Source organism: Ailuropoda melanoleuca, chromosome 2 (genome assembly GCF_002007445.2).
Source record: "Ailuropoda melanoleuca isolate Jingjing chromosome 2, ASM200744v2, whole genome shotgun sequence".
NCBI classification, from domain to species: Eukaryota; Metazoa; Chordata; class Mammalia; order Carnivora; family Ursidae; genus Ailuropoda; species Ailuropoda melanoleuca.
The window spans coordinates 81,547,531-81,574,758 of record NC_048219.1 but is presented as its reverse complement, the minus strand read 5'-3'; the positions used below and the strand labels follow the sequence as shown (position 1 = coordinate 81,574,758).

The 27,228-nt window shown below is 48.5% G+C and overlaps 1 protein-coding gene across 2 annotated transcripts in view; it reads left to right on the top strand.

Moving 5' to 3' along the window:
* Positions 1-17,879, top strand: part of NGF (nerve growth factor) — a 51,668-nt gene extending 33,789 nt beyond the window's left edge. For both annotated transcript variants that reach the window (XM_019806032.2, XM_002925311.4), the window contains exons 2-3: positions 10,246-10,369; positions 17,036-17,879. In XM_019806032.2, coding sequence (XP_019661591.1) covers positions 17,048-17,770 — 723 coding nt within the window. In that variant the 5' untranslated portion in view covers positions 10,246-10,369; positions 17,036-17,047 and the 3' untranslated portion in view covers positions 17,771-17,879. The remainder of the gene's footprint in view (positions 1-10,245; positions 10,370-17,035) is intronic.
* The last annotated feature ends 9,349 nt before the right edge of the window (positions 17,880-27,228 follow it).

Below are 27,228 nucleotides of genomic sequence, written 5' to 3'. Positions count from 1 at the left end.
AACAATTCATTTAACTACTCTGGAGAGAATAAATGACCTCCAGGCGTGGCTCTCTTCTGGTTCCTCTGATTCTATTGAAAGCCTAAGAGGAGATGTTGGGGAACATTGGCCAGACTTCCCTGACTCCAGAAGGTTCTTTAAGCCTTTGGTGGTTGTGGTGGTTGGTCATGGTGGCAGTGGTGGTGGTGGTGGTGATGGAGGAGGCGGTGGTCATGGTGGCAGTGGTGGTGGTGGTGGTGATGGAGGAGGTGGTGGTCATGGTGGCAATGGTCTTGGTCATGGTGATGGAGGAGGCAGTGGTCATGGCGGTGGTGGTGGCAGAGGGGATTGAGAAGATGCTGCCATGCTCCATGGGTCTGAATAAGAGACATGACTGGGACAAATGCTGTGATGGTTTTGAGAAGTGGACAGAGAGAAGTGGGCAATGACGCACTAGGACTTAATGCGCTCAAGTGCACAGGTCCAAGCCTGTAACTGCAGCCTGTGCCTTTCGAGATGATTCCTCTCTTGGGGACGACTCAAGCAAAACAGACATGCTGAGGCAGATAGATACACACTGTTCTACTGGTTGTGACTTTGGGGGTTTTTGTTTGTTGAAATTTTTTTGTTTTATTTTTACATTTTTATTTATTTATTTTTTTTACCCTAAAAATAGTTTGAGTCTGTATTTTGGGAATATGGAGATGAGGTCCGAGGAGAGAAGGAAAAGTTGAAGCAGTTAAATAGAAAGCCAGGACTGCACGTGGACACAGTGTAGGCACAGAGGAGAGCCCTTCTTGCACAGAGCAGACCACAGTCTGACTCAGGCAGTGTTTAAAAACAGCTGAAGTAAATGCACAATTCCACAGGCTGGGGAGGTGCCCTGGGACAGAGGTGAGAGCTGGAGCCAGGCCTAGTGGCTGGGGCCCAGAAGGAGCTGGGACAGCCAGTCCAAGTGCCCTCCCTCCTGAGGACAAAGGGCAACACTCTAGACTAGACTAGACTGGACGTCCGCCATGGGGACTCATGGCGGATGAGTCCCCGGAAGGCCTGAGAGGTGCAGCTCCCTGCATAGACAGAGGCCTGGTGCCAGGAACCCGGCGGATTCACAGAGAAAGGAGTGAAGTACTAACAAATGGTTTTCATTATCATCACACAGCCTCCACCCTCGTTCTGTGTGTGTGTGCTCTGGTTTTTTCTCTTTTTTTCATCTTTTCCTGGGTTGTAACTAAACAATGAAGTGATTACCATCCCACTAGATTGCACAATAGAACCAGTGGCTGGGTTGGAGCATAGCTTTCCCCAAATAAATTCTGGACAAGAGAAATGAGGGAGCTGGAAATCAGGAGTTTGCTCTGCACAACACCTGTGTGTTTTTAGCGCTGGTAACGGAGTTGGGATGAGGGTCCTCAGAGAGCTAAGACACTTAGTTCCTCAGCACTGCACCTGTCAGCCCACCAGTGGGGCATTCTCCTTCAGTGAAGCTTCTACCACCAGTTATCCAGGAATATAAACTGGGACCACTTGTTATTTCCCAATATAATAGGAAACAATGATTTACTTTGAATAAACCGGTGCAGCTGTGGGAAAAGAGTTTTCAATTCTGTTCAATATTCATTCATTAAGTGCCTACTCTGGGACAGCCCGTGGTTAGAAAAACCCTGAAGATCTCAAGAAGTCATCAATCCAGTGGCTGCCCAGATTTGTTCCATATCCCTCGGATACCTGAGCATCAATTTAACCACGAGGATACCTCCGCGTTGTATTCTCCTTGTGATTCACTTTCTCTGTAAGGCAGCTATGACCCTAAGCAAAGATGCTATCAACTCTACAGGGCCTGGCAACGTTTTTGTGATGGCCAAAGAGCGCTGTGCTCCCCAAACCCTTGTCATAGCTGGAGCAGCTTCCTCCCTCTGACTGCCACGTGGCTGAAGAAAACAGATCATTCCAAAAACAAACGTTTCAGTTCGTTACTCAGCATTTTTGTTGGAGTGATTGCAGATAATCATCTTGCAGCTGCAGATGGAACTTTCTACACTTGCTCAGACGGGGCCACTGAGCATGTGCCTGGCCAGCCATTCCAACCAAGACTGGGACAAACAGCAGGATCCTTCCTGCCAGAGACAGCCAGACATGGGACATGAGATGGACACAAGGCATTGCTTTCCATTCTACACCCAGCCTGCTAGTAACCCACTGCTTGATTCTAGCTGGATGTATTTAATGATAGTCATTAGAATAGCTGATATTTACGTAGCATCAACTAGGTGCCAGGCACTGGGCTAAATGCTCATTCTATTTAATCCTCTCAATAGCCCAATGTGCAAGATAGAATTATTGTGGTGTTTGAGGGGAGATACTGAGGCACAGAGAGGTTAAGGCACTTGTTAAAGGTCACACAGCTGATAAGGGGTAGGGCTGAAATGCAAGCACCCCCAGGCCTCAGTGTGTCAGCAGGCCAGTTTGTCAAGGGAAGCACCCAGACTGCAGAATTAGTGGTGGCCCTTTCTTTACAGTCTGTCGTTATGTAAAATCACAACGGAGATTCTGAAATAAATTAGTTTGTAGTTCTTCAGATCTTAAATCTAAATTGACCTCTTTAGAAACAGCAGGATGAGCGGCTGGGGTGTGGGTGTGTGCGTGTGCACACGTGCACGCATGCGTGTGTGCACGTGTGTGGTGATCGAGTGGTTGAAACTGCCCTCATCTTTGGAATTTCCAATTACCCACAGTGTTCTGGGTCCCCAGAGACAGATGCGTGCTGTGAGTCTCTTGTTAGCTCCAGACTGAATTGCAGCAGTGCCGAGTTTTTTCTTTTGTTCATGATGTCATGGTCAAATAAAACCTAAAAGAAGAAACACTAGAAGATTGGGAATGTTCTGGAATATAATTATATGCGAATCAAGGGACTTTCAAAGGGACAGCAGGTTTTCATCTCCCCTGACCTTTCTCCTAAGATAATGAAAGAGCTAGATGAAACTCCTTCAAATAAGCTGGAAAATGCCCGTCAAATAGCCCCTCATTATAGTTAGCCACTCCAGTGACGCTCCGACATCCCCCATCAGGGATATACGTTACCGTGTGGTAGGAACCTATTTGGGCCTGGGATGGTTAAAGCCGTACACAGGAAGTAGCTAAAACAGCATAAAGCCCCCTGACAAACACACACATGGAAATAAATTCTTCATTTCCAGCTCTTATCTTAGCCTCGGGTTACATAGGATTTGCATGTGCTGCGTGCCTGGGCAAAGCTGGGCTGAGTTATCTCTTTATGCCTTGAGTCAGATTTTCTGAGTGTGAAGTCAGCAGACAAGCCAGGAAATGTCAGTGCGGAAGAGTGAGGGAGCTGGAGACAAGGTGGCAGCTGTCACTCCAGAGTGGTATGGTATGGGAAGGCATCCGACCCATCTTTGGGACTCAGTTTCCCCTTGTGATGTGTTTGGTGCTGGCTACCGTGATCCAGGTTTTCATGGATGCAGGGTGGTTGAGTTGCGGCCATGTTTGCAGAGACTGAGGTCCAGCTGCTCAAACAGAAATGGCCCTGACTCATGGACAAGTGTGTCTCACGGACAAGTATGGGTGTCTCACGGACAAGTGAGTGTGTCTCATGGACAAGTGTGGGTGTCTCATGGATGAGTGTGTTTCATGGACAAGTGTGTCTCACAAACCAGTGTGGATGTCTCACAGACAAGTATGAGTGTCTCACGGACCAGTAAGTGCATCTCACGGACAAGTGTGGGTGTCTCACGGACAAGTATGGGGGTCTCACAGACAAGTGAGTGTGTCTCATGAACAAGTGTGGGTGTGTCATGGGCAAGTGTGTCTCATGGACGAGTGTGTCTCACAAACAAGTGTGGATGTCTCACAGACAATTGTGGGTGTCTCACGGACAAGTGTGGGTATCTCACAAATGAATGAGTGTCTCACAGACAAGTGTGGGTGTCTCATGGGTGAGTGTGTGTCATGGACCAGTGAAGGTGACGTTTTACTGGGATCCTTACATTCAAGTCCTATAGCTTGTGCCTTATCCCTCACCAATTGCCTTTTGAAAAGCCCTAGAGCACTGTGTGTCTGTTAGGCCTGGACTTTTCTCGGTCTGTCTCAGAACTGTAGACCTTTAGCTTGTCTTTGTTTCTGAAGCGACATCTGAATTGCATTATAGACTTATGTGCTGTAACGTTGCTTGACCTATTGCTTGGAAAACATACCACACACTGAGAGGAAAAGGCTAGCTCAAGAGAAGCTGAGGACATTTAATCCTATAAAGCAAGTAGAAGGAAGGGCTTGGATCCGAGTTAGCATTCACCAGCAAGGTTTTGTTTTCATTCATGCGTTCCTTCCCAGGTGGTCACCCGAGGTCTACACCGAGTTAGAAACCTCGCTAGGTGCTGGTATTATCGAAAACAACCTTTGACTCCAACCAACCTGAGAGTCCTTTTCCCCCAATACTTCTGTCTGCTCTTAGTCCCAAGTATGGGAACGGGGGGCAGGGAAAGGCCAAAAGCAGGGCTGAAATGGATCTTTTTCTTGTGGTTTAAGGATCAGCCAGTTGGAACCAAGGAGATATTTTCTTAGGGTTGCAGAGAAGTTTGAAAAACGATTGGATTGTTTTTGGCACTGAAATGTCGATTATAGATATATCATTAGTCTCACTAAGCCGATGGGCTATAGTACAAGGACTGTTATTTAGCAGTACATTCTTGCAAAAGTGCACTGCCCTCAGCTCTGTAATGGAAGGCTACTGTGTGTTTAAATGTCTTATCTCCTACCACCACGTTGATGTTCTAATTACCCACGCTTTGAAAGCCTCTCTGCGGTGTTGGCATTGCACAGCTCATGAATCCAGCCAGGTAAATACCATGCTGCTTGTGGCCAGCAACACACACCAAGAGGCCATGCACATTTGTAGCAAATGCTCCTTGATTCTGAAGCTCAAGGTCAGCCAACTTCGGTGGTTTCTTCCTTAAGCTGCCTGACTCCCTGGAGAAATGCTGGGGTTTTGTAATTTACCTCAGAGTCTCCCAAAGAGCCAGAGGACCATTTATCTTTTAGAGAAACGTGGCAGGACAGTTTAGAATTGTTAGCATTGAAACTTTCAGTCAAAAAGAACAGCAGTTTTGCTGAACCTTGATGTCTCCCTAAGCCCTTGGTGCCAGATGCGCCATTTTCCTATTGGACTTGCCAAAACCACTAAATAGTTAAAACACATCAAATTGTCTCTAAGTGGCCAAAATTGAATCCCCCCCCCCAAAAAAAGAGCTTCTAGTCAGCAAACCTCGCGGTCATGTTCCATACTGGAAAATTTCTGATTAGGCTAAAAATTAGAAGAACAGACTTACAACATGAAAGACTTCAAATTTCGGTTTTGCATACAGGCTCAGAGTAAGAACTACCAGAGAAAGGAGAGAACCAAGGCGGAATGATCACAGCAGTGAAAATCACAGCAAGAGCACCAACTATTATTATTATTATTATACCCTCAACTACACATCCTTGACGCCCAACATCCCCAGTGAGCTTTCCCAGCACAGAACTCTGGCAGGTGGAAGCTAGGAGAAAGGAAGCTGCAGTTCACACCAGTTGTTTTGGCATCTTTGATGTGCTCAAGCTGCTCTTGGGACTAGCCATTCATTGCTTCCGAGTACGTGCGAGGAATGGTCCAAGAGGTCTTTTTGGTCAAGCATCCCCGAATCTTTGGTATCAAAATCGCCAGCACATAATCCCTGGGCTTAATAATAAGCTACCCATAGCTCCAACCACCAAACAACATTTTAAGCGGCATGCAAGGAGTAAAAAGAAAACCTTCCAATTCATGAACATCAATTATATCTAGACAGTTGGCCGGGCAGAGGGTGGAGAGTCTGGAAGCTGTATTCTTGTTGCCTAAATGTGACCAGGTCTGCACTTTCCATTTTCTGAGATATATTAATTTCTTGATAATTTCTCTTAATTGCTAGCTCAGTCAAAGACAATGTCAAGCTTCCTGTTCATCCTGTATAGCAGTTGTTCTCGGCCCCGGCTTTTTCCTTGGGATCATCTCAAGAGCTTTATAAAATAATGATCCCCAGGCAGCACTCCACAACAGTGAAGCTGGAATCTCTGGAGATGGGACAGCTGTCAGGAGTTTGGAAAGCTCCTCGGGTGATTCCGGGGATCAGCTGGGGTGGAGAGCCACTGCAGTAGAGGATTTGGGGGGAGGAGGGCAGCAAAAAGGGGAAGCTAGGAGGCAGGTGAAATCTTCCACAAAGTTTGAGCATGGAGGACTTTGCAGGATGTTGATTGACAGTTAGCAGGTTGCAATTGCTGCAGCTGATGCCGCTCACTCCCTGCTAACTCTCCAGCAGAGGCTTAGTTTCCTCAAACTGTATATCAAGTTGGATTTTCAACAGTTTGCCATTGTCTAAGCTTCTTAACTGAAATTGACCAAAAGGTCGCATTGAGACCTTAAAAAAGTGAAGGGGATACGGAGGCAGGCAACAGCAGAGAGATATTCAAGTAGGCTTAACATCAGGCTGTCCTCAGAAGGACCTCTAGTTCTAGCTGACTCAAGGCTGGTTGGTCCGGGGTTCTGGGGTCATGGTCTCGACATAAGATGGACAATAATATGGAAAGTTCCAATCAAGCAGGCAGTCCACAGTAGTAGACTGACTCTGGGTTGACCCTCTTGCTTGACCCTGGATCCCTCACCCCATGGGGAGCTGGAGAGTAGACCCTCTAAAGCAATGATTCTCAAGCTTAGGTGTGCACACAATCACCTGAGGGATTGCTAAAACACAGGGTCTCACTCAGCATTGCTAGGTCTATGTGGAGCCTAAGCATTTGCATTTCTAATAAGCTCTGGGTTATTGCTGATACTTCTATGGCCCACACTTTGAGAATCACTGCCTTAAACATGAGACCCTGACAGACTAGGGTTGTCCTGATCTAGGAGAGATACACCAGACTTCAAGAGTATTCCACCAAGTGCTGGAAGTAGGAATAAAACATGGGTCTGCAATGAGCTTGGCTTTATTTTCATGCACTTGTAAAAGGGTGAGAGCCATCTGATTAAGTGATTACCTCATGAGAACAGACAGGGTTTTAAAATAGATAAGCATTTGTGTTGCTTTCCCTCATATCTTTGCATTAGAAATTGGTAATATTTAAATCAGATTTAATTTTAGAGCCCCAACCTTCACTAGCATAAGACTAAACACAATGACAGCAGCATCTATGAAAATCATTTGGTGTTTCAGTATTCTGGGCAGGGAATTATTCTCTCCAGCAGCAAACTATCTATTTGGTCAAAGGCATAGGAGATGCTAGACAGTGTCTCAAATATAGCTCTCAGGAGTCTAGATTGGCAGGTGATTCTGGTACACCAAAGTGGCTTGGCCCAGTTTGCATTATAGGGCCAGGGAACTTTTTGTGACAGGTCTAGAGCAAACCCCCAAGAAGACAGTTCTGCCTAGAAGTTGTGGGATTTTTTATTTGAGATCGACCTTCTCTCTCCTTATCATCGAAACTGGAGGCCATCCTGGCATGTAATGGAATATCCAGAATATTTCTAAAGAATTCATTTTTACTTCCCTGGTTGTTCCATAGAGATAAAGTGGAGGCCTTTTATGTCACACAGGAAATAACAGTCAGTGGGCAGGCCACTGCAGTGAGCTCCACAAGCTCGTAAACACCTACTACGATAAGCAGTATGGGTATAAGACACATCACTGTTCCTTTCCCCAAGCCCCCTTTGAGCTGTGTTGAACCTCTAGCCAAGTCTTGACCTCTGGGGGCTCTGTGATGCCTTTCCTTCCTTCCTTTCTTCCCTGGTGAACTTCTATTCATCCTTAAGAACCCTGTTCAGATGTTACATCCTCCATGAACCTATGTCTCCCATTAATCTGGCCAGATAAAACTAGTTCCTCCTTCGATTAGGTTTCTATATCATGTCAAATAGACATTGTACTTATCACACTGCACTTTAAATGCATGTTCTTGTGTTTGCCTTTCCTCACTTCTAGATTATTTGCTCTCAGAAGTTATATATTGTGTTACATTCTTCTTTGTGTCCTTAACACCTAACGTAGTGGCTGGCACAGGGCCTGCAAATTTTACCGTTTAATTAATGAAAAGAAATGAATTCTGGTGTTTGGGTGGGAGAAAGCATCCATTAGGGATACAGGCCAGAAAATATGAATTGACCTTGTAGAACCACAGGTGATCAGAGCTGGAGACCTTAGCTATCATCATAGCAGTTCCTTGTCCTGTGGAGGAGGAAGCTCAGAGATGCTTAAAGGTACTAAGTGATTTACCCAAGAATCAGAGTGAATTGGACCAGGATGCAGCTCTGTGGGTTCCAGTCTAATGGTCAGTCAGTCTTGGCCAAATGCCCAGATGAAGAATTTGTGGACTGGATCCAGACCCTCTTTCCCAGGGGCCCACCTATTACCCTGGGGACATGCCATCCTCCCTCTCCAGTGCTAACCCCAACCCCCAGAGAGTATGACAGTGTATTTTGCCACAGAATCCAACATTTTTAAAGGGTGTTTAGGTAAATTTCCATCTCTAGACTTGAATCCCAATTGATTATTGGAAGGTTTTTCTGGTGCTTCTGAGGCAAAAAGGATATTTTGAGTGGAGCGGGTGAGGAAGAAGAATGGAAACACCCCAGTTCTTAATTTCATAATTTCTAACAGCAGGAAAACCACCTCAGATGCTCTTTCTACCTCCCTGTCCTCTACCTCCTCTGTGTGATTAGGGATTTGGTGGCTTCATTGACATTTGCTTCTGTAGTACAAGATGAGAGGGCGTTGAAGGAAGAAAAGAAAAGTGGTGGGGGTCCATACTGGAAAAAATACTTGATGTGGAAAGGGGTTTTTAGAATTGGAAAGAGAATATAAACAGGAAGGATCAGATGTCATTCTAGAACTTTTTTTTTTTGGGCAGGGGGATTCAATCTTTCACAAGTTCTACAATAGACATAATAGTTCATTCATTCATTCATTCATTAAAAATGTCATGTCATTCTTTTGCTTAGAGCCCTCCACTCCCTTCCTGTTCCCCTTAGGATAAAACCGTAGCTCCAGCTATGTCCTTGTAGACCTGATTCCCTCTTCCTCTCCATTTCATTTCTCTACATGTTCAGCATCTTTGACTTGTTTCTACCTCAGGGCCTTTGCACTGGCTGTTCCTTTTGCCTGGAAAGTTCTCTCCCTCATTCCTTTTCATCTTTCAGATCTCAACCTGAAGACCACTTCCTCCAAGAACTCTTCACTGAGCAATGTGTCTACAGGATCCCCTCGCTACACCCCGCAGTCACCCTCTATCATCATACCTTGCTTATTTCCTTCATGACATGTAAAGAGTCAGAAGATATGTTGTTTATTTATGTAAGACTGTATGCTCCATAAGAGAAGAGACCCTGTCTGTCTTATTCACTGCTGGGTCCCCAGCACCCAGATCAGTGCTTAACAAATAGCAGGTGCTCAGGAAAGATTGTTGAATGAATGAAGGAAGTACTTACATATACAAGGTTTATAGAAGGGGGAGGAGAATAGAAAACTTCCATTGCTTCTAGGAACTACAACCTAAACTTGAATAGTTTTTTTTTCTTATTGTACCATATATATATATATTTACGAAAGTCATATATATATGTTGTACCGTGTGTGTGTGTGTGTGTGTGTATATATATATATATATATATATGAAAGTCATATAAAATGTGACTTTTGGTATGGTTCTCTAAGAGTCACAACCCAATTCTATAAGAGTTTTTTGTTATCTACCCAGTGGTCAGGTTGTCATATTTGCCACCATAACTCATCTGGATTTTTATCAAAGTACCAACTTGTTCTCAATTGTCAGGACTTTTTCTTCTGTATAATTTATCTTAAGTTAGGCTGGTCCCAACTTGGGTCTACTACATCTGCATGTGTGTACTGTACAGAATAATTTCCACTTTGGTGCTGGGTTAGGGGTCTGCTGGAGCAGGACTCTGGGGTGGGACTAGAAGCCCTCACTGGGACGCATGGACTGCATCCAGGCAGAAACCAAGTGCTTTGGCACAAGAATGGGAGGCAGGTGCCACCGTAGGTCCGTGCAAGGTCAGCCCCTGGCAATTTCGGTAGCTAGACTCTAGGTCCTTCCTGGGTGCTGATTCCCAGAACTCAGGGAATGGGGTTTGTCCTATTGGCACATCTGTCCCCTCCTGCCTACGGTACAGCTATCCACCTGCTAGAAAATATGGTGAAGCACCCATCTAATGGCAGCTGTCTCATCCTACAGAGTCCTGGCCCGTGGTCGTGCAGTCCAGGGGGCTGGATGGCATGCTGCACCCAAGCTCAGCTCAGCGTCCGGGCCCAATAACGGCTTTTCCAAGGGAGCAGCTTTCTGTCCTGGCCACACCGAGGTAAGCACTTGAGGGCCTTCTGCCTCACCAAGGGTCCTGGCTCTGGAGCCTCCGGGACAGCTGGAAATGAGCCCCAGGCCGAAGTAGGGAAGTCACATCACCTGCTGACCAGCAGGGGTCTGGGGAGGGTCCTAGTGACCCAGCACATGTGGTCCTCCCTAGTCCGACTGGAAAAGAACTCCCCCATGCTTTCAGCTGGCCCCACAGCTTCCAGGGACATGTAAAGAGTCTGAGCCGCCCCCCTCTGGAGTAGCAGAACACAGGGCCTCAAATAGACAGAGAGCATCAGTCAGGCCCTCCACACAGCTCCTGGTCTGTCTGAGCAGGCAACCTCGTGAGACGAAGCATCCTTGATCACTCTTACGCCCTGGACCATGGAGCAGAGGGTGGGGAGAAGTCCAGATCTGGGGACAGAGGCCAGCGCTGAGTTCCACTGCCTCCGGGTATGTGCCCACATCGGGGTACTCACTCTTACTGCCTCTCTGTTTCCTCCTCTGTACAATGGGAATAATAAGGCCTCCTCCCAGGTTTGTTGTGATGGTTAGTGAGGTACTTATGCCCAATAAACGATAACGATGGTAATTACGATCTCCCGTCATTCATTTTAAGATGTGTGTCTTAAGACATCAGATCCGTAGATCCCATTCCCAGTAAAGCTGCAGATGCCTCTAGGTGCCTCTAGAGCTTTCTGGCTGCATATTTCTCTCATGGGCACGTGAAGTACTTTTGGACCAAATCTACCTGATGCCCAGAATGATAAACCAAATATGAAAATAATCGAATATCCAGGTATTCCCCAGTGTCCAGATCTGTGGCATGAGGAAGGTAAACCTTACAGTCTGTTGAATGGAATTCTCGTTTTGATGTTGGTGACTGAGTGTAGCCGTGGGTTCCAGCGTGTGCGGCCACAGGGCTCTCTCCTCGGGAAGGTGCTGAGGCTGAGCGAGGCCCAGCACCCACACGCGGAGCCTGCCACTCACTAGCCGCAGAGCCCTAGGTCACTCAGACTCCTCAACACCCATGTCTCTCCTCTGTCAAGTTCAAGGATTGGACTAGATCACTAGTTCTCAAAATGCAGTCCCCGGCCCAGCAGCATCAGTATCACCGGGGAGCTTGTCGGAAACATAGATTCTTGGGTCCCACCCTAACCTACTGAGTCAGAAACTCTGGGAGTGGGGCCCAGGAACCTGCAGTTTAGCAGACCCTCCAGGCGATTCTGATGCCCAGAACCTCTGAACTCGAGCATCTCTGATGTCCCTTCCAGTCCAAGCTCCCCCCCCACCGCCCCCGGCCATCTCTCCCCCACCCTCCCCCGGGAGAGGCCAGCAGAGGCGCTCACTGCTTTCTATCCTGCCGATGCTGTTCTCTGTTTTGGCCTCAGGGGTAGCTCCCTGGGGACTTGAGAAGCCACAGAATGCCTCTCACACTCCACACAGGCCCTGACAACCGGGGGTGTCCCAGGCTTTCCAACTGAAGACAGCAGTGTGTTTACATTTAGAGCAAGGCCAAGTGTACGTCGAAAATGACCCCCGACACACTCCCATAACGTGGCAAGTAGAATAGAGGAGGACGAAGAGGAGGCTGGATTTCCTCAGCCACAGGAACTTGGCGTCACTAACACTAATGACCTCGGTTCCCTGATCCGATCTCTGGCCCCAGAATCACTGACAGCTCTAGGCACCCCCCGGCCTGAGGCAGGAATCATCACACTCCCTGGACAGTGAACCTCCACGGGCACAGCCTCCAGGCGCTATCAGCCCTCCGAGCCACAAGGATGCGGGCCAGGTGCTCAGCTCCAGCAGCTGCGTCATCTCACCAGGTGCAGCCCAAGTCTGTGTGATGATCACTCACCTGGTGCAGGAAATTTCTGTTATCATTGGAGCATAGGAACCACTGGAAATCCACAGACCGTACCACTGGTCCAAGACAGGGCACAAAAGTTGGGGAGTCCTGGATAAAAGGCACCCCCCCAACACACACACATACACACTCTCTTAGTCACTTATTCTCCACTCAGGCTAGGAGCGGGACGAATACAGAACATTCAGCCGTGACACAGAACATGTTCCCACATGCGAGCCCCTAACGGCGTCATCCCCAGCTGATCGTCCAGCTTACGGGGCTCTGCTTAGTGGAGCCTCGGCGAGGACTGTCATGTCTTTGGGAGAAAGACTTCAAAGGTTGTTCTTAAAAATAAATAAATAAAACTCACTCCCTGGTTCACATCAACCAAGGAGAGAATGTTCCTTTAATTGTGCTTTGTTCATTATATCACTAGAATAGAAATCACACTTGTTTTTCTTTTCTTTATTTCTCCATTGATGATTTTTAAAAAGGAAGACTTATTTAATTCAAAAAGAAATAGCTGAAGGGGATTAAAGAGTACACTTATGATGAGCCTTGAGCAATGTATAGAATTGTTTAATCACCGTATTATACACCTGAAACTCATATAACACTATGAACTTTACTGGAACTAAAATAAGAAACTTAATGAAAATGAATAAATAAAATTAAAAATATTTGATATTGTCACTGCATTATGAGAAAATGTCAGACATGGCAATATTCTCACTTTAAAAAAAGCTAGGAAGTTTATTTTATTTTTTATTTTTTTATTTTTTAAAGATTTTTTATTATTTATTTGACAGAGATAGAGACAGCCAACGAGAGAGAGAACACAATCAGGGGGAGTGGGAGAGGAAGAAGCAGGCTCATAGCAGAAGAGCCTGACGTGGGGCTCGATCCCGTAACGCCGGGATCACGCCCTGAGCCGAAGGCAGACGCTTGACCGCTGTACCACCCAGGCACCCCAGGAAGTTTATTTTAAATATAAAAAATAAAGTTTTAAAAAAGATTATGGGGCATGTGCTATTATGGGTGAGGCAATTAAAAAAAACTTTTATATATTTGCAACATTTTCAAAAATCTTAATGAAACTATCTGTCGCTGATGCAAATCTCCACTGTAATTAAACGCCCTCCGCTACCATGCGTTATTCTGACAGTGAATCGTGAAGTCACATTTGACGTAAAGAACTCTGTGAGGTCAATCCAGTAGAGCCTGCAGAACGCTGGGCAGAGCAGCAGCCCATACGGCTGCTTCAACTCGGAGCATGTCCAAGCTGGAAGGTTCCTTAAGAATCAGCAGTCACATGGGGGAGTGAAGGAGCAGTGGAGGTGGTACTTAAGTTGGGCGCTTAAAGATAACAGGAAGGACTCCAACCAACAGAGGTGGGGAGCAGAAAAGGCCCAGGGAGGGTGAGGGGGAGCATTCCTGCATAGAAGACTCAGAACCAAGGGCAATGGTGGGGAAGCACAGAGCAGGCAATGCCGTTCGCCTGGAATGCAAGCCATGGGAGGAGAGAAGAAGGAGGGCACGATCTGCCAGGTTCCTGGCTCCCCAGAAAACCACCCACCACCGGACCCTCAGGGCAGGGTGAGGCGATCAGAGCAGTGCTCGGGAGAGTAGGCACTGGAAGAAAATGATGGGGGTCCAGAGCATTCATTGGGAGACTGTTCTGTGACCTGAACTAGGAACAGGAGGTGAGAATAGAAGGTACGATTTCAAGAGTTCCTACCGGAACAGAACGCAAAGGGCTGGGGGGAGGGCCAGGAGGAAGCAGCAGAGGCCGGCGATGAGCGGAGGTTTGGAGCTGGGGAGCAAAGGGATGGTGGTTCCAGTGTCAGAATGAAGGAAAAGCTTGGAGAAACCCATTTAGGAGGGTGGAATGCTGGGAGATGTTCACAAGAGATAGCAGCTGGGGGAACTCCGCCCTAAACCGTCGAGCGGCCCGCAATGGGGCTGCTGCCGTGGAGTACAGGGAGGGCGGGGAGTGAGCATCCAAATGAGCAGTGGCGGTGTGAAGATTTTTGCTTGGATGCCTTGCGTTTAAAACGTCAGTATCCGTGGAGACTTGCTGGAGGTTCAGAACTGGCTTTCAAAAGAGCAGTTGGGCTGGAGATCCCCACATGGGCATCAATCCCACAGAAGCCTCGGCGGACTCCTTGGAAGAGGATGAGCTTACCAAAGGGGAGACTGGAGGAGGACATGGACATCTCTGGTCATGGGAAATAGGGAGCAGTATGTCCCTTATTACCATCAAAACTCTCAATTTTAGCGGTTTTCTTTTTCCATTTCCCTATCCAAATTCTAAGTGTTACTAATTTGGATAGAAATGGATGAATTTCAGTTTCGTTTCTTCTCCCTTCTTCTATCTGATGAGAGATACCATGTATTGAGAAGAAAGAAAAGGAGCAAACCAAGGGGTTTGACTTAGCTGCCAACCAACCGTAGTGACTCACTGTAGCAGTTGGCTGGACAATTACCTGCCAGACCGTTAGCCAGCAGAACCAGCTGTGGTCAAAACCCCGATGTGCCACGACCTCCTCTGCGTGGCCGGCTGGAGGACTGGAGTAAACACCAGTGTTTTTCAAAGTAACCCAAGAGAAAAGAATTTGGTGGTTTTATTCTTGGTATCTTACCAAAGACCTGCCTATTTCCAGCTGAAAAAAAAAAAAAAAGCACAGTATTGAAGAGAAGAATGCATCACTTGGAAACAGATTAGGAATGCAGCATGCAGCCATCTCCCCAAAATCCAAAAGAAAGCATGGGCCACAGCGAAAAGAAGGCAGGCAGTGAGCTTCTCGGGCCATCCCCTTTCACTGCTTCATTCATTCTCCTTATATTTTTTGAGGACCTACTGTATGCCGGTAATGCACATGGCCCCAGAAATATATAACTTCCAATGGCACAGCTTCTAAAGTGCTCTCAGGAGACAGACATGTACTCGATTATCCACCGCACTAGGAAAAGTGATGGGGTTATGCACAAGCCGCCATGGAGGACAAGAGAGGCACACACCGAGGATGGAGTGACTAGGGCAGGTGGACCTTGCAGCCAGTGGGGAGATAGGCTCAAATCATTGGGCTTGAAAAGAAGCCCAATCGAGGTAATGAGTGTGCTAGGAAAAGGCGTAAAAGGAGTAAGCTCAGTGAACAAGCAGCAGTGTGACTGAAGAAGACAAAGTCCTTGACCACAGGACATTGGAATGACTCGGAATTAAGTAGATGCGGGGTACCTTTCAATCCTAGCAACAGCCCTGTGAAACAGTGGTGACTGCCCGCTTTTTACCAATGAGGAAATTAAGGCTCAGAAAGATTAAATGACTTTCCTCTGCTAGCAAGTAGCCGAGCTGGGAATCCAAACAAGGTTTTCTAACCCCAGATCCAGTGCAGAATGACCTATGGGAATGGGGAGGGGGAAAAGTGAAGGGATGGAATAGGAAGTTGGAGCACCCTTTCTAGGGGATGCCTCTAACCCTACCAAGATTTAGGGAAGCTTCACAGGGAAGGTGACATTTGATATCCATCCACAGGTGTGACTTGGCCCTCCATAGTTAGCTGCCCTGGGGGTGGTCACTGGTGGGCAATTCTGATGCAGTGTGGAGCTCTTTCTGGCCTATACTCAAAGGGGCTTGCACTGCCTCTTAGGCACAGATGGATTTCTGCCATTTGGTCTATTCTCATATAGGAGTAAATAATAAAAAGAAAAAGCATGTTTAAGAATGAAAGACAAGGGGACGCCTGGGTGGCTCAGTAAGTTAAGTGTCTGCCTTCAGCTCAGGTCATGATCCCAGGGTCATGGGATCGAGCCCCACATCAGGATACTTGCTCAGCGGGGATTCTGCTGCTCTCTCTGCCCCTCCCCCTGCTCGTGCTCTCTCTCTCTCTCTCTTGCTCTCTCAAATGAATAAATAAAATCTTTAAAAAAAAAAGAATGAAAGACAAAATGAGGGGGAAGGAAGGAAGGATAGACTGGCTTCGAAAGGGTCAGCTTTGGGTTCTGTTCCTAGTCTAGGTTGTGCTGATTACTTTAAGCCTGTTGGTTAATTTTCCGTGGGTCGCTTTCCTTGTATATGAAAGAAAGATGATAAATCCTAACCTAAGTCACAGACTAATGAGAAATTAGAAATGAATGCACTTGAAAAGTTTTAAAATGTCCCACAACAAGGAGCTATTATCAGCATTGATATTTCTAAGTGCTGGCTAGTGGCTGAACAGGCTGGCAATGCTAGTCCCAGAGCTATACACTTTTTCACCAAAATGATGCTTTGTGCATTTGTAACAAGGGTTCCAGGTCACCAGATCTCCGAGCTGACCCGGGGCTGCTATCTGAAGACGGTGTATGCAGGGCTGAGGCTTCAAGACAAGTCCCCGGCAATCCTTCCCGCTGCCTTCCCAGGGGAGTCAAGCCGTTGGGCACAACACAGTGCTAAGGACAGGTGTCAGAGCCATACCGCCTGCCACAGCTGCCTCAAGCTGGCAGGCACAGCCCTCAAGGGACCCTGTATGGGGTGCTGCCAAGTTTGCGTGGTGCCACAGGGCAGAATTTCAGGGGCTCTGTCCTTCTGAAAAAGCCCACCCCCTTGATGGCGTAACCATACCTCCAGGTCATCTGAGCCAGCCCTGTTTGTCCTATGTCATTGTGGCCAGCAGCCCCTTTCACTCTCACAGTTTGCACGGTGAATTCCAGGGTCACCTTGCCCTTAGACTCCCGGGTGAAACAAACCTCCTTGTGATCCCCTTGCAAGGTCAAGACCCAGACACTGCCTTGGTACAGAACTCAGTGCCCCGTAGGCTAATCTCCATTTCTGTTTCCTTCCAGGTGCATAGCGTAATGTCCATGTTGTTCCACACTCTGATCACAGCTCTTTTGATCGGCATCCAGGCAGAACCCCATCCCGAGAGCCATGTCCCAGCAGGACACGCCATCCCCCAAGCCCACTGGACTAAGCTTCAGCATTCCCTTGACACAGCCCTCCGAAGAGCCCGCAGTGCCCCGGCGGGGGCGATAGCTGCCAGGGTGGCAGGGCAGACCCGCAACATCACTGTGGACCCCAAACTCTTTAAAAAGCGGCGACTGCGCTCACCCCGCGTGCTGTTCAGCACGCATCCCCCACCTGTGGCTACAGATACTCAGGATCTGGACTTGGAGGCCGGCAGTGCCTCGGTCAACAGGACTCACAGGAGCAAGCGGTCGTCGTCCCACCCTGTCTTCCACCGGGGGGAGTTCTCGGTGTGCGACAGCGTCAGCGTGTGGGTGGGGGACAAGACCACCGCCACGGACATCAAGGGCAAGGAGGTGATGGTGTTGGGAGAGGTGAACATTAACAACAGTGTGTTCAAACAGTACTTTTTTGAGACCAAGTGCCGGGACCCCACTCCCGTGGACAGCGGGTGCAGGGGCATTGACTCGAAGCACTGGAACTCATACTGTACCACGACCCATACCTTCGTCAAGGCGCTGACCATGGACGGCAAGCAGGCTGCCTGGCGGTTTATCCGGATCGACACAGCCTGCGTGTGCGTGCTCAGCAGGAAGGCTGGGAGAAGAGCCTGACCTGCAGGACGGCCCCCACCCTCCCCGAGCTCCCCCTCCACACCCTCCTGGGCCCCTCCCTACCTCAACCTGTAAATTATTTTAAATTATAAGGACTGCATGGTAATTTATAGTTTATACAGTTTTTAAAAGTCATTATTTATTAAATTTTTAGAAGCATCCCGTGTGCTGGCACTCCAGTCATTTTCCCCAGGGTGACCATCTGCAAGTCTTGCAGGGTGAATTACCCACAGCATCCCCTGGCTGCCACTCTCACCCTACCCCAGCCAGCTCTGCAAACATCAGGGAAGGCTGACTGGGTTCACAGATTCGCCTAAGCCGGACCTGATTAGAAAGGGGAGTCTGCTGGATTGCAAATTTGCTCTGCATTCCAGAGCCAAAGCTACCTAATCCTTGGATTACCTGGCCCACCACCCCAAAGCATGGGCCTCGGGGAAGTTTATGGAGCCTCAGCAGAAGCAGGTCCCCCACCTCAGAGTCCCGGAGGGACTCACAATACAGTAGGATGAGACTTGCACCAAAGGCCTATAAGCCTGGCTAGTTTTTATGGGGAGAACTGTTTTTGGCTGAAATGCTGTCTGGAAGAATGGTAATGAAATAATCTCATGAGAGCTGTCATAGTAGATCTGATTGCATGTTAAGATTGCCGTAGGACCAATGGTGGGTCCTCCAGAGGCTTCCTGCAGAAAGACTTCATTACCCGAGAAAACATGAGGGCCTCCAACAGTCTTGCCACCCACTGATGGCCCCACAGCAGCTTCCATTGGCCCCAATGTTGGCCTAGAATCAGAGGGGCCAGAGATCTTCCCAGAAAGAATTAATTGGGGGATTTCCCCAAGTGACCGAAGGTGGGAGGGGTCAGGGAGCTGCAGACTAGCTGGTGGGGGGAGAAGAGAGGTAAACAGAGTGAGAACCAACACAAAAGCCAGGGAGGTGCAGAGGAAAGGTGAGCCAAGCCAGAAGGGAACAATGACTTCTTGCCCCTCCCTGATTGAGGAGGGGGCACCCAGGGCAGAAAGAGGAGGAAGGTGTGTCGTGCTTACCCGAGTCAGTATCCCGGGCCTCCAGGAACCCCAACACCCTGAGTAGTCATGTTTTGGGGGATTGTATTCATCAACACTGAGTAGTACTTCAAGAGGTCTTGGCCAGAGATGGGGGTGACAGAGAGACCCCAGGGGACAACCTGGAGCAGGGCTCCACCTGTCCTCAAGCTGCCACCTTCCCCTGTAACGTTTTTATTTTTTCCCTGAAGGCACATCCCCCCCCCCTCCCCCCCGCCTCCAGAGGAGCACTTAACATTGAAATGGAATTTCTGCTTTCCTAGCCAACCCTTCCTGCCCAGAGTGAAAGGCCTACTCTAGTTTTTAGACTCAAATGGTCCCTTGGATTAAAAAAAAAAAAAAAAGCAAATGGTCATATGCACTCCTCTGTAACTTCATCTGTCCCACCCGCCCCCAACCCAATCCAAAAAGGGCAAATGGGAAACGTAGAGCACTTTGGCAAGGGAGACATTTGATTGGGGTGAAAGCATGATGAAACGCGCCCTGTTTCTCCTATCGAAGCTACTGCAATTGGAGTAAAGATTTATGTTCAAGAAACATCAAGCAGAACGTTGCGTGCCGAGATACTCGGTCAGATAAAGGCTGGGGACAGGGAGCCCTCCCACTGGCCTGTGTCTGCGGCTTTTTCCCTGGCCTCCAGTGCCTGTGGCCTCAGCCCTCCTGGCTTCGCCTGCAGACCATTTCTGGGGGCCTTCCTCCTGGGGCTGGCAGGCCTGCGGGGTCCTGGCTGTGGCGAGGGCAGGCAGTGAGGGAGGCATTCCGGAAGCACCCAGCCCCGAAGCTTTGTCTGTGAGCAGCTACATGGGCATGAAGAGTCTGGGGAGCTGTCCCCGCACTGCAGGCCGCTGGGACATTTAAAATACATATTCTGGACGCTCCCGGCCTGCCTGGAGGGAAGGCAGCCTCTAAAACTCCGAGGAAGGATGGAGGGCGAGGGTCAGGTAAGAGGAGGGCCCCCTTACCCCACTCACACCAAGGCCTTCCCCAAAGGCGTGGAGCTGGAGGCCCAGCCCCCGAGTCACCGCGTGGGAGGCAGTGTTTGCACACCGTGCGCGGGGATATCAGCGCAGCCCAAGAGAGCAGGAGCAGTCCAAAAACAACCCCGAGCCCGGGGGTGGTGTGGCTTGGACTCTGCCCCCATGCCCGCGGGGAGCTCTGGCCTCCGGCTGCCCCTGAGAAGCTGGCCCAGGTCATCGGGGAGCCCAGCGCCTGAACATGTTGAAACAACAGCTCAAAACCACCCATTGTGTCCCACGGAGGGCGGCAGCTGCGGACCCCACCAGCCCTTCCTTCGCTCTCCACGCTGAGATTTCCCACCCAGTTCCCCCAGTTCCCCGGGAGTCAGAGCAGACACCCTCCCCTCGGCAGCTTCCTCCGCCGGAAGCCCTCCTTCTAGCATGCCAAAGAAAACGAGAGCAGACCGGGGCTCATCCTCAGCCTGACACAGCCCAGCCCTCCAGGCAAAGCGGAACTCCTGGCTCTGGAAGATGAGAGCAGCTGTGGTGCTTGGCTCTGGTTTATATTCCAGGTCTGTCCCTCGGACCTCCCCTCCCCCAGCTGGGGCACTAGCCAGCCCTAGAGCTGCTTCGGCCACTCGCAAAACACCTACCACAGACAGACAGATTTTCAGCAGCCAGCAAACAGCTAGTTTCATCCCCATGAGATACGGAAATGTTCTTCTTCAAAGTCTCACCCCTTTCTTCTATATAATCTGTATTATGGGAGAAGAGTCCACCCCAGACCTGGGGGACAGAGGACACAGGGGCAGGGTCTGCCCCTCCTGGGCCACGTGTTCTCTGCTCCTTAGAGAAAAGGGGACGTTAGGAATGGGGGTGCAGAAGTGAGTGCAGGTGTGGGCTATGAAGATCACAGGAGCCCAGCTCAGCGGTGTCCTCGGGCCTTCTTCCACGGGCCTGAATGGAAGAGTGGGAGCCCCCAGGCCCCTGGCACTGAGGAAGCAGCCGGGTGTGATGCCACCAACAGGGAGCCCGGTGTCAGCAGCGCTAGGTTCTAGGCCCCGCTCCCGCATTCCTATCTGTGAGCCTTGGCAAGCCACAGCTCCTCTTTGGTCTCAGATCCTGCAGCCATGAAATGAAAATAATCATGCCTATCTCCCAGAGTTGTGACCACGAAGCAAAACCTCGTCTTTGAAAGTAAACAGCCACGTCCCATGCAAGTGTAAGGCAACGTAATTTATCCTCAACGGAACAATTCCTGTGCTGATTGTAGGAAAGTAACAACTGTACTGGTACTCACGAAACACTGGTTTATTGGCGGAGGTATAAACCGGGTAAAGGAAACCATCTGGTCCATGGACGTCATGGAATATGAGTATGGGTATAGCGCAGCCAGGCCCAGAAGGCCAGGAGCAAGAACAGCAGTTCTTCAGCTTCCGATTCTGTTTGAATCCGGGCTCGGGAAGGCCACTTACGTTCTAGAGGTTCTAGCGTCACGGGGAAGGGCGTGGGCTCTGGAGTCAGACAAGCCAGGGGCTTCTGCTTCGGCTGTGTGACCTTACGCAAGTTGCTCCGCTTCTCTGAGTTTCCAGTTCTCCATCTGTGAAACGGGGGATAAGAGTAGCACTCTGCTCGGAGGGCCCAGAGACGATTCTAGGAGGCAGTATGTAACTACGCACAAGCACCTGGCCCTTCAGTTGTGAGAAGCGAGTTGGCTGCGGAAACCTAGAGGATGTTAGAAGGGGGTGGAGCAGCTTTCAACAAGGCGAGGAGGTGCGTGAACGGACAGTTTCGTGGATGCATCATGGGTTTATTCCGTCACAGGCAATATTCACAGTGACAGTTAGCAATGACTAAGAGCTTGCTATGTGCCTGCACGGGACTCGGCAGTAAGCCGTTCACGTGGCCAAGCTCCGAGCAAGCCTCTGGGTTCTAAAACACCTTAAGGCGAGTGCGGGAAATCTGGGCTTTCTGTTTGCATGCATCACAGTCAGAGGACTATTCCACAGTTCTCCGGGACGTGTTTACTCCTCCGGCCTTTGGCAAGTTTATAAACCTTTGGTTCTGAGAGTTTCCATGTGCCAAGCACGTGGGATCTTTGTTGTTCCAGTTCACTTGGGTCTGCAACCAAAAAAGCTGTGACCTTCTCGGCATTCACCTGGGTTTGTGAAGACAGCTCAGGAGGTCCAGGGCCAAGATCAAATTCCTGCAGCAGAAGCCTGAAGAGACTCCCTCTGACCCCGGGCTGCTCCTTAAAATCCAAGATGCGTTCCATCCGTGTTCTCCTTGGCATCCGGCATGGGATAGGCACTCAATCAATGTCTTAGAGCAGGTAAGACAGCATTTAATTCCCATCTTCTCCTGCACCACCTCCACACCCCCTGCCCTGTCTGTGCCTACCCTGTGTCAGCAATAAATGGGTTAAGGGGTTAAAGACAAGGTCCTTCCTGAGGCCACGGAGTGAGAGTCATCCAAAAAGCTTCCAGAGGTTGGTGTCATGGCAATGAGCATATTCAGACTGCCACGGTCGAATCCTGGCCTCACCGCAAGCTTGGCTGAGTGATATCAGACAAATGATCTTAGTTCTCTGCACTTCAGTTTTTTTATATGGAAAATGTGGGTGATAATAATAGAACCTACTTTGTTGAGTTGTATGGGCCTGGCACACTGGAAATTATTGCGTATAAGACACACGTAAATATGCACACTATATATACATATATACCCACTTATAGACACAACACAGAAATGCACATACAAAGAGAGCCCCCGAGAGCTACGAAGCAGCCGGGAAGTGCACCTGCTACACTCCCATGCACCCACACACTCACTTAAAAACACAGAGGAACATACAAATCAGTGCAGATAAACATTCGAAACAACAGCAACAGTGATAAGCAGTTTGTGCAAAGAGTAAATCAGGGAAGACTTCCTGAAGGAAGCAACTTCAAAAACTTTGGGAAAAGTCTTTGAATGAAATTATCGTTTGCTCTGGGGCTCTTCCTAGATTTGCACACAATGTAAAGCCCACCCAAGAGGTTGCCCAGAGCCTAGACGGGAGAGACAGGAGCGCCATCTCATTCTGACCTACAGGCTGGCAAAGGAACTAGCTTCTCCTGCAAATACAGACCCTGGGAAATCCAGGGAAGAGCCCTGTGAAATCCTGTGGATGAACACAAGGTCCTCGTATGCTGGCCACAAAATCTTCATCTTCAGCCCAAATGCCAAAGAGCTGGTCAGATGGCTTCTTGAAGATGCAACTTCCTCCAGCCTTATCAGCCAGCTTTCTTAATGCCCAAACTAAGTAGGAAAAACACTGGCCCTCCAAGTGGGCACCACAAGCCCCTGGCTTCAGGGAAGGCCTCGGGCTGGAGGCCCACTAGCCGCGGGGGCTGACATTCGTGGCCACAGCTCAGCGCAGTCTCGGGCCAGCGGCCTCTCCCCCTTTATCTTGCCCTTGCTATTCCTTTCACTTTGACATAATGAAAGTGCAACTTGCACGCTGTCTCAAGATTGCATATGATAATTGGAAACATGTGTCCAGGCTGGCATCCCTTCAAAGGACTTGGGAGCTCTGACTTGGGCCGTCTTCTGATTGCAATAGCAATCCCCTGAGCGGGCTCCACGACCTTCACATTCCTTCGGCTGCACCTTAGCGCTAACTCTTGCCAGGAGCCCCCACCTCCCTTCCACAGCAGGGCTCTGGATCCAGCAGCTAGGCACCAGCTTTCTCGGCAATAAAAGCAAGAACTTAGCAGGTCCATTTTCCGTTGCGCAGAGGTGGCCCGTGGACGGGTCGACACCCGACTGGGAGTCTGGGTCTTCTGGCCACTGCTTGGGCTTTCAAGGGCTCTGATGATGGACCCTCTCTGATCCAGCTGGGTGGTTTCTGCTAAAGAAAATACCAGAATGTCCTTATCTTACCGGGAGACCCTGGAGGGAAATGCAAACTCGCTGGCGACTGGCCACCCTGATTCCCCCAGGCTGTGTGACTGACAGGAGAGGCTGAGGGACCGATTTCGTTGGGCAGACAGCTCAGCTGTCCATCTCTGCTGTGTAAGTGCCATGCGAGGCCCTGAGGAGACAGAGGGTAAACTAGGTCCCTATCCTCCAGACCCCTACATTCAAGGAGGAAGCTGAATAGAGCCTTTAGTCCGGATATATCCCCACGCCCCACACCCCAGCGCAAGGGGCAGGCTCAGGCACCCCCTGGTGTTGGCAGCAACCATCCTGCTTCTCGCCTTGCTCCCCCCGACCCCCCTGCTTGTCCTGACCTGCTCTCATGCCCATCCCACCCCTACTGAGTTCCAAACTCCTGGCCCATGCCCCTGACCTTGACCCTGCCCTGGGAAGTACTTCTCAAGCTTTAATGCTGACCTGAATCACCTGGGGATCTGATTCAGCACAGTTGCCCACCCTTGATGGGGAGACGTCAGCAAGAGGCAGACTTGACTTATACATAGAATCCTGGGAAGAAAGCAAGGGAGGCTCCAACCAAGTCCTGAAGATGTAGGAACTCGTCCCAAAGGGAACCCAGAGGCCAAGGCAGGGTCGAAAGAGTCAGGTCTCAAAGGGGTATTTAGCAGCGAGGCAAGAAAAGGGGCATCTGCCCCACAGTACTGGGCTCGGTCCTACTTGCAGAAACAGAGTCAGTGACAAGCAAAGCACCACAACAGAGTCTCTCCCTCTCAAGATAAATCTGAGCAAGCTCCCATCCTTTTCTGACCCTCAGTTTCTTCATCTGGATAACAGAGGGATGAAAAGTCATCCTCAACAGTGTGAGACGTTCTGGTCTGTCCTAAAATTTCCCCAAGGGGCTGTTTTTACTGTTTTCCCTGGGACGATTTACATAACACTCGATATAGCTATCGGCAATGGTTGTAAAAATGAAAAATGTCGCAGTTAAGTGTGTACAGCAAGGAGCTCCCATCGGTCTCAGAGTTTGTCTCCTTTCAGCTTTAAATAGATTAATTCCATGGCCCAACCATGTCAGGAGGCACTCAAAGCATTTGAAAACCCCAAACCAGATCTCTTGATGGCCATATGTGGAGTTTCCACCTCTGGCTCTCACCCTTAAAGGGCAATATACAGTTTATTTACGTCCGGTCTTATTTGAAGACTATTATTTAAAAATGACAGCCAGTTCTATTCTTCTCTATTTAGGTGGCTCCTTTCTGGATCCATGATAGTTGCTGCTGGAATTACAATCTCTCTTTTACCCGTTGAGTAAAAATACCACGATTTTGAGTAAAATATCATGAACACACAAAGAAATGAGGCTTTCAATGGCCTTACGAGGAGCTTTGCTGGAAAAAAATTGCAAAGAATTCAAGCCACCTCAAGTTTATCACAACAGATGGCCAGTTAGTTCACTCTGAATTAATAGTTGCTGGAAGCAATAAAATCAAAGAAAATGTTGTATGTGTATACCAGAAATCGTATCTTCATATAACTCAGTGAACCTCTTGCTATTGGTACTTACAGCCTCAGGTGGTAAATATAAATTTATCTCTGGAAAGAATTTTGTTTCAGACACTGTTTGAAGGATGGTTTGTATTTTTGTGTTTTTTTTTTTTTTCCCACAACATGATTCTACACAGAACAAGAGCCAGAAGACAAAAATGTGGGCAAAACTCCCTCTAAATCAGTCTTGCTCACTTATTCCAGCAGCCCATGGATTCAGCACAGGCAAGGATTCCAGCTGGGAAAGCTTTCCATTTGCTGCTGATTTTCTTCTTCTAGTCTTACCTTCCATTTGGGTCACTTTTCTGGTTTTTCTCCACATGTTCCAGGAAGCCTTCCCTCTGTGCCTCCTATTAGACAAGACTTCTTCTCCACTGAGAAATCACACGAGCCTAAGATTCATGGCTGGGGAAAGTGATGATAGGACAGAGGTCTATGAGCAAGAGGGCCCAACATACATCAAAGGGTTTGAATGACTTGTGGTAACAGCACGCAAAACTCTTCTCATTGAGAGATTTATTCAACATAGACTTTAATCATGGCTTTATTGAGTTGTGGTTTGAGTGTATTTGGTGAGTCATAGAGGATTTTAGGAGGAAAGAGCTTTTCAATTGTCTTACTCATTATAAAGGACTTCGTCCCACGTAAAGCAATAAAGACACAATTAAAACAGAGTACCCAGATCCCTGTGGCATCAGGGGAGAGTGTCAGAGAAAGAAGGCAATATTTACATCAGAATCCTGGCCATGCCACTAAATAAAGTAGGCTCAGCCTGGTGACACGTGCAGACCATCTGGACCATGGGGTGGATCTGAGTACTGTTTTCTTTTAACAAAGACACTGTGCACAGTTCAGGTAGAAGAAGTGACAAGTCCAGGAGCACACACCAAGCAACGCTGCCCTCAACACACTCACACAAGCTACATATTTATTTCTGCCATGTACCTCTGCCCCCTGGTCACCGGGAAAAAAACATCCTACTCCTTTAGTCCACTTAGGTCCTAACCCCTAATCTGCCTGGTTTGTTTTTTGTTTTTTCATGCATTTCTGTTTTGGTAGAAAAAAGGCAAGTAGAGCAGAGTGGCTAGAATAGGCTATTAAAGTAGAATTTCTGGGTTCAAATCCTGACTTTCCCATTTACTGACTGAATTGGTCAGCTTGGGCTGCCTTAACAAAATACCATTGACTGGATGGCTTAAGCAACACGAATTAATTTTTCTCGGTTTTGGAGGCTGGGAAGTCCAAGATCAGTGTGCTGGCTGATTTGGTTTTTGGTATGGGCTTTCTTCCTGGCTTATAGATGTTGCCTTGTCACTGTGTCCTCCCATGGAGGGAAGAGGAAGAGAGAGAGAGGAGGGGCATAAGGGGGAGGAAACGGAAGAGGTTTTATAAGGACACTTACCCTATTGGATCAGAGCCCTACCCTTAAGACTTCGTTTAACTTTAATTTTTTCCCTGGAGGCCCCATTTCCAAATACAGTTACACTGAGAGTTAGGGCTTCAACATCTGAATTTTAGGGGTACATTATTCAGTCCACAGCACTAGGTATGTGACTTTGAGCAAGCTATCTAAGCTTTGTTTCTTCCTCTATAAAATGGAATGACGACTATATTTATTCCATACTAAGCTTTAAGCAATCAGTATCACCACTGTAAAGTACTGAGCAGAGTGTCAGTTGTCAATATTACCATTTCTCTCACACAAAAGTAAATTCTAAGTCTTCGTTCCATCATGACCAAGAAGAATCAAGGATTCGAGATCGTTAGGAGGAAAAGAGAACCTGCAAACCAGTTCTTGGAAAGAGGCAGAAAAGGAGACAAGAAGGGGAAGTGCTAAGAAAAGAGAACACCCAGTCCACTGTTGGACAGCCTGGATGCTAGAAAGTTTCTCCTCGTGTCAAACTAAAAAATCTTTGCCCAACATCTCCACCAGTTCACCCAAGTGCTATCCCTGAGAAGTGTTCTCTGTAACAACACA